Genomic DNA, 8,304 nt, shown 5'->3' with positions numbered 1-8,304 from the left:
CTCACGGTGGCAAAGTGGCTGAGCTCCTTTTGAGCATTGGGCCTCACGGTGGCAAAGTGGCTGAGCTCCTTTTGAGCATTGGGCCTCACGGTGGCAAAGTGGCTGAGCTCCTTTTGAGCATTGGGCCTCACGGAGGCAAAGTGGCTGAGCTCCTTTTGAGCATTGGGCCTCACAGAGGTAATAACTGACACTTGGGGCATTATGTCGTGCTTGAGAAGAAGACCTGTCAAACCAAGTAAAATCATAGTCGTGGCAGATACCAGTGGCACACAAATGGCACCTATCGGTGGCAAATAAAAGCACTCATTAGGAAGGACATCGAGCCATAGAAACCATGCTAAATTAGACTGGAGTCTGGTGCAGCCTTCCAGCTTGTCAGCCCTGGTCAAATCATCCAACCCATGCCAGCATAGACAACAGACGAATGATGATGATGAAAAGCAATATTAAACTAATCCAAGAGTATCAGAGCGACAAGAATGGTTTAACCCTTTGTTACCATATTTTTACTGAAATATATTGTCTCTGTTTCAGTTAATTTGGAAATAACAAAGAATTTAGTAAAATAACTGTCATTATTAAGTTGGCGTCTGGAATGTGAATTAAATGAAATTTTGATGGGATATTTTAACTCAGATCACTTTAAAACAAGAAGTTTGTATGATAGGAGCAGTGGTGGTCTCAGGAGGGTTGGCATCAAAAGGGTTAAGTGTCAGACTGACTACCAAGTTGTATTTAGTTATGCTCCTTTAAAGGGCAATGGATTGACAATTGTTAAAGCACTAGACAAAATATCTCAAATACTACATTCTGAGTTCAAGCCCTGTCTTGGTCAACTATCAAGCACTGAGCCAATCTAATCAACTACATCCATCCACATCTCAAATGTGTGGTAATGTGCCATTGTAAGAAATTCATTGTAAACTAACCCGGCAATCTCTTTGTATAGTCTTGATCAGAGCATCATATGTTTCTTTTTCGAGTGTGAGGCCATCAGGATGGTTGTCCAAAAAATCCAGATCTTTTAATGTGGGACTTTCTTTTGCTCGTTCATGCCGGGACGCTTTCCGTTTGTAAGTGCTACCTTTCAAGTCATACTTTTCAGTTAATTTGATGGAAGACGGCAGCAGGTTATTCATCACACAAAAACGGATATTTTTACCGGCACACTGAAGAGAGAAAAAGAGAAAATACAAGGTGCTTACAGCTTGAAATTGAGACGGATAAGATTAAGAATTTAGATTTTACTGTAGAGACAGGAAATATATAACTTATAGTTGAACTAAAATGTTGTCTGGCAGTGACCAAAATTAAATTGCAGAGAGGTTGGTTGGTCACAAACCAAGAAGACAGCAGAGGAAATGTTTCAAGCTATAAAAAAAAAAGCAGAAAGAGAAGAGAAAAGAAAAAGGAAGAAGAAGAAAATATTGATACAGAGTATGATATTTAAATGGAAGTTTTTTTTGTAATATATAACTAAATAATTACTCACTTGGTAACAGTAGAGACCATAAAATTTTGGTAAGAGGGTTCGTGGATTTTGATTTAAATTCTGAAATAATATTTTAAAAATTAATTATTAATATTTATTAAGTTTATGTGAAATAATTTTTTTGTTTTTTGTTTTTAATTAAAAGTAACAAACAATAACTATATTGTATTAAATATGATTAGGAAGTTGTAACATTTATGCCTTTCCCAAAAATATTTTCAGCATCTGAAACGGATGCTCCACTGTAGGCAAAACTACAAACAGTTCAATTAAGGAAGATATATAAATGAGATTGTCTTGAATAAATTCTCTCCTTCCTCAAATCAATAAGGTATATTTGGTTCAAAAGAACATTGGTAAGTGCAAATTGTGAAAACGCCTACTAAATCCCAAGCTTTTAAAGGATAGGGCTTGGTTTATTTCATGGAATTAAGTAAATGAGGATCTGTATGTGATATATTCTCAAAAGAAGCATCTTTGAATAAACTATTCTGTCTAAAAACAATATTGCACTTTCGATAAATTTGAACTTACAAGCTTATTTAAGTAGGTAGGCCTATACCTTACCTACTTAGCCAGGAAACTCCAAACAGAAACTGGAAATAAGCTTCCGTTTCAATTCACTAGAAATTAATTAGAGTAGCTAAGATGCTTGTCAGAGAGAAAAAACCCCACACCAAACAGGATGCAGAGCTCTAAGCCCTTAAATGAATCTTGAGGAATCAAAACTTATCACACACAATGTCTGTCTTGCCCCCCCCCATTTTTTTTCAGTCACCATCTGCATTAGGTTGAATGAAATACAGAAGGCCACACTCAACTAAACACTAAATGATGAACACTACACTCAACTAAACATTTGAGATGGGATTGAAAACATAGCATATCAAGTGCCAATTCTGGGTTACTATCAGGCATGTGACATACTGTCTGCATACCGTAGGTATGAAATGCCAAACAACAATAAAATTTAAGAGAATATTTAATGATAATATACAAACCAGATAATAGCCTGGAAGCAATTTTTGTAAAAATTCTGCCTCTTTATGTTGGACAGTCTTTATGATAAATTCATCATCATCAGTAATATAAAATATACTGCCACTAGCTCCAGGGTTACAAAGCTCCTGAAGGGGTTCTGTGCACAATGAGAGCTACAAAGAAAATGAAATCTTTGACAGGTGTATATGTATGTGTATATATATATATATATATATATATATATATATATATATATGTGTGTGTGTGTGTGTCATTTACAAGTTTTTTTTTTTTTAGAGCTATGTTAAATAAAATGTGTATCAAACATTCTTAATAATTTGGCATAGTAAAAGCTAGATATAAAAATCTACACTACTGTCATTACTGCATTTCCTGGCATAGAAGTCAGTGTGTAGTATATAGTATGAACACGTAGTGTAAACATCCAAACACCATCACTATCTTTCCAAATCTTGCTGCATTTCACATGGAATCTTTCATCCTCCAAAGACACCTTGGTGTATAAATCAACCTACCTATTTTGGGTTGTATATTTCAGTTAGAAAAATTTGCCTTGTATGCCAGAAAATACAGTAGATATAAACCATATAATACAGATAAACTCAATTGTCCAGGATGAAAAATCTCTATCATTACTGAATGTTCCAGACCATACACACATATATATCTTATGCACAAAAAAAAAAAAATTTGGAACTCATATACCTTAACTATGGATCACAGACAATAGTAAAATGTAGCAATTATTAAGATTAGTCTAACCTACAGAAATACAAAAAATACCTCAAATGAATGATGATGATGATGAAGATGGCTTTATTACAACTCATTTTTCTGTCTTCCAAAGAAACATGGCTGTATTTTCACCATATCATCATCATCAACATGTTTTCTACACTTGACAGGACACCTTGACACTGACACTTGACACTGGACAGCTTGACAGGAACTGGCAAGGCCAGGGGCTACACCAGATTTCATAGTCTGTTTTAGCTTGGTTTCTATGGCTGGATGCCCTTCCTAACACCAATCACTCCACAGAATGTACTAGGTGCTTTTTATGTGGCACCATTACAAGTGCTTTTTACATGGCACTAGCATTGAAAGAAAGCACATCCTCCAGCAAAATCATACCTAATCTCCCTAATTTAAAACATCTATGTAACATTACTCATTACCTTTCATTCAAAATAGATGATACAACATTCTGTAAGATATCACTTTGTGAAGTATCATATCTGTGGATGAGTGAGACAACAATAAAGCAGCTGCCTTTAAAACAGGCATTTTCATTCTGTTGCTTTCATACCAGACTCATGAAGATCAATCAATCGTCACCATTCATCATCCACTTTGCCATCCTTGCATGGGTAAGAGGGAATTTGTTGAGGCAGATTTTCTATATCTGCATGCCAACCCTTACCTGTTCCCAAGCAAGATAATATTTCCGCATGGCCAAACGTTTTCCATAGAAAAGTGGAAACAAACAAACTTTACTTATATGACAGTGGCACATGTTTACAAACTTCATGTGATATCTAGACAAGGGCACACACACACACACACACACACAACAGGCTTCTTTCAGTTTCCATCTATCGAAAAAACTCACAAAGCTTTAGTCCTCAGGTTATAGTAGAAGACACTTGCCCAAGGTGTCATGCAGTGAGAATGAACCCAAGACCATAGCTTTTTAACCACATATCCATGCCTGCACCCTAAAACAGCCACAACTATGCTAAGTGAATCAATTTGTTTTTGTTTTTTGGTTGTCCCCCCCCCTCCATTCTTTTTTACACTATATAGTGATAAATCTAATCTACTCTTTACAAATCTTATGACTATTAAGATTCTACTAAAATTACTTTTAAAACATTAGCTTAACTATTTAGAGCAAAATACCCCTTCACTTGTTTTCACTGAAAGATTACTACAATTTCAAACAGGTAAAAATTCTATAGTTACCATGAAATCATCAGCATGGATTCCAAATAGTTCACGGAAATATCGAAACGCTACGGGAGCATACGTCTTGAATCGAAAATCACTGTAGTGATGAGCTGGTGTAAGATTACTACCTTCACTGAAAGAAAAGAGAGCAAAATTGAAAACACAAGGTTTCGCAAAAAAACTGTCATTTGATGATTTTTTTTTTTTTTTTAACTGATTTGCAGATCCAAAAATGGATTCCTAACAATAACAGTATAGTTTTTGGCAATGAGCTGGTAGAATCATTAGCACATCAGGCAAAATGCTTAGTGGCATTTTGTCTGTCTTTACGTTCTGGGTTCAAATTCCACCAAGGTCAACTTTACCTTTCATCCTTCAGGATTAATGAAATAAGTACAAGTTGATTACTGGGGTTGATATAATCAACTTAACCCCTTCCCTGAAATTCCTGACCTTGTGCCAAAATTTGAAATCAATATTAGTTTTTCAATATAGTCCAGTCTTTATCAAAATTGGCTTTATGGAAAAATTCTGAGGCTTGATGAAAAAAGGAATATTTTTTTAAACAGCTCCCTGCGCCCCAAGAATGGCATCAACCGTTTTCAAAATGATTAACTGTTGTGTTTTTATTAACGACATGTCTCAGCATGAATTCTACTATAAATAATGGCTTATCATAATGGTGTATTTGTATATTTTTAGAATGATATTGTAGGGCAAGGGTGAGAGGTTGGATCTGGTCAGTTTTAACAAAAAACGGGTAGAATATTTCACCTGGATATGGCCAGATAAAATGCTTAAGAGTTAATACCTTACTAAAATTAGGGTAATGAGAGATATCTATAAAATCTAAACATGGGTTCTGTGATTTTTTTTTGAAAATTGTATAAGGGTTCTGTCGTAAAATTTTGTGAATCACTATTCAAGCTAATAAAAATTTTCATTAAGTAGCAGAGAAAGTATATCACTATTCATCTGAGTTTGTGAAATCAGTTACTGTTGAAATAATCAAACATTTCTAGACTATCAACCATATCTTTCATGTACCTTTGTCCTACATTGTTTGATTCTCCATTCACCAGGTATCTTATTCCTATATGTAGATTTATCCCAAGGTTTGGTTTGAACTCAAAGCCTTTATTCTTAATCTTTATTTTTTACTTGTTTTAATCACTGGACTGTAACCATGATGGGATACTGCCTTGAATGTTTTAGTTGAACAAATTAGACCAGTACCTTTTTTTTTTTAATCTGGTACCTATTCTATCAGTATTTTTTGCTGAACCACTAGGTTACAGAGACATAAACAAACCAGCACCAATAATCATGTAGTGAGGGGACACCCACAAACACAAGGACAGACAGATAAATATATACATACACGATGGGCTTCTATACAGTTCCTGTCAACCAAATTCACTCACAAGGCACTGGTTGGCACAGAGTTATGGTAGAAGACACTTGCCCAAGGTGCCACATAATGGGACTGAACCCAAACCCATATAGTTGCGAAGTGAGTTTCTTATCATTGAAACTTATTTTTCTCAAAAAAACTCTCAAATGTTATAAAATGGGGACTGTAGAAAAAGGGTATCTGGTTAAGTCTGTGAAAGATGCTATAAAAGAGAGTGCAACATTGATATGGGATATAAAGCCTGCACAGACAGAAATATCTTGGTAAATCAAGCTGACATGACTACAGAAGCTTATAAGAACAAATATGAATGATGGCTAATATATTCTTATAGAAAGGAACCTAAAAGAAAATATATCCTTGAAATGTAGATCACATCTGCTTGACTTGATTAATCAAGATTATTGATTTCTTTTGACTAGGCACAACGATAATTTTTGCTGTCAATACTTATGATTGAACAGTCTGCATTACTATTCACATTATATCAAACCCCAAAAGATGAAAGACAACATCAACATTAGCAGGGTTTAAAATTAGAATTGGGACTGATAACATTCTCTCTTGTAGTATTCTATCAAACTCTAAGAACTCCTAGCTGTTGATTAATTTATAATATTAGCTTCATACATTGGTTCAAAGTAACAGATTTATACGAAGAAGTTTAGTCAATCAAATCAATTTTTAGCATAACAACACTACTATATTTAACTGTCACTCCAGCGGGAGGAATAAGAAAATCAACTCCAGTGGGATTTTAAACTTGTAAAAAGTGTATCAAAATACTGAACAGCATTTTATTCAATACTTTATCATATCTTCTACTCCTCATATTCTGATTAATTTATAATATTAGCAATAAACAATTTAATTAGCTAAAGATTTCTTGCTGGTTATTTAAAGCAGGCAGTGATCGAGGGAAAAAAACGATTTAATGTAAGATTACTTCAGCAGCTGATTATGTTTTTATTCAATATTAATGTGGTCAGAAGAAGCAAGGAAATAAAATATGCTTATACATTCAGCTGTTAATTCAGATGGATTTAACAGGAAACTGGATAGTTTCATAAATAATGAAGTATAATGAAACCATTTATAGATTTATCACATTTCACTGCTACAGATATTTAACTGTTCAGTATACACTTAACAATGCCTTATGATGGAAAGAGAACATCCACGAAAGCAAAAAAGAGTATGTTCCTTCTATCATGTGTACACATACAGGAAGTTCTTGATCAATAATTGCAGGTAAATATCTCCCATTTAACTATTTTCACAGTATAAGATCAGTCTATTGAGTAATGTTGAAGCATTAACCTAATCCTAGCACCACCTCGTGAACAGCATATAACAGTGTGGTGGCTCTAACATTTATCTTCTCAAAGCTAGGGTCAACCTAAAAAGATGATACATGTATATAATCTGATGAATGAATTCTGTGATTGCCAGCCTCTGATAATTGATATGAGAAGGAAGAATAGTGCAGTATATACAGTATCGTTTCTACTTCGCGGATTTTCACCTATCACAGGGGGGTTTGGAATGTCACACCCATGATAGCCAAGGAATTACTGTATCCTAAGCCCTAGTGTGGATTTCTTTAAGGAAAGTATATAATTATGAAACATTAAAAATAAAGTTTGTTTTTTTTACCAATCACTGGAGGAGCATACATTTTTCTTGAAAGTTACAATGGGACCTGGGGGAAAATTAGTTGGGAAACACTGGGGTAAACTGTAAATCCAATGAATCACAGGTTTTGCTGTGTGGTAAGAAGTTTGTCTCTCAACCACATGGTTCCTGGTTTAGTCCCACGATGTGACACCTTGGGTATATGTCTTCTCCTATAGCCTCAGGCTAACCAAAGACTTGTGAGGATTTGGTAAATGGGAACTGAAATGTATATGTACATATCTATGTGTGCGTCTTTCTGTATGTGTTTGTCCCCAGCACTATCTGACAGCTGGTGTTAGTATGTTTACATCCCCATAATTTAGAGGTTCTGCAAAACAGAACTGATAGAATAAGTACCAGGCTTAATAAAGAAGTACTGGGGTTGATTAGTTTGACTAAACCCTTCAAGATGGTGCCCCAGGTTGGCTGAAGTTCAATGATTGAAACAAGCAAAGGATGAAAGATAAAGATAAATCATCATGAGAATGGATTATTAAACTGAAAATGTGAGACAAGAATCCACAAAACACAGTATAAGGGGAAATCACCATGATTCATCTCTGTGGATGGAACTCGGCCAAGAGTTTTTTTTTTTGTTTTTTTTTTTTTCTAAAGCAACATGACTGTTAAAAGTTGTATTAAATTATGTTTATGAAGTGCACCAATAACATTAGCAATCAAACTGCTTAACCCATTACCTCCCATAATTCTATTAACTGGAATTTTTTTATGAAACTTTGATTTCTAGCATAAAACAGTCTTAGAAACA

At 34.7% G+C, this 8,304-nt stretch overlaps 1 protein-coding gene across 12 annotated transcripts in view; it reads right to left on the bottom strand.

The window, feature by feature from the left end:
- Positions 1-8,304, bottom strand: part of LOC106882892 (phosphatidylinositol 4-phosphate 5-kinase type-1 alpha) — a 234,919-nt gene that overhangs the window by 110,944 nt on the left and 115,671 nt on the right. For all 12 annotated transcript variants that reach the window (XM_052974610.1, XM_052974612.1, XM_052974613.1 and 9 more), the window contains 4 exons: positions 4,460-4,577; positions 2,494-2,646; positions 1,493-1,552; positions 930-1,169 (listed from right to left, as the gene is read on the bottom strand). In XM_052974610.1, coding sequence (XP_052830570.1) covers positions 930-1,169; positions 1,493-1,552; positions 2,494-2,646; positions 4,460-4,577 — 571 coding nt within the window. The remainder of the gene's footprint in view (positions 1-929; positions 1,170-1,492; positions 1,553-2,493; positions 2,647-4,459; positions 4,578-8,304) is intronic.

The sequence above is a fragment of the Octopus bimaculoides genome, chromosome 18, assembly GCF_001194135.2.
Source record: "Octopus bimaculoides isolate UCB-OBI-ISO-001 chromosome 18, ASM119413v2, whole genome shotgun sequence".
Taxonomy (NCBI): domain Eukaryota; kingdom Metazoa; phylum Mollusca; class Cephalopoda; order Octopoda; family Octopodidae; genus Octopus; species Octopus bimaculoides.
Note: the sequence above shows the minus strand (reverse complement) of the source record. Positions and strands in the feature narration are given on the sequence as shown.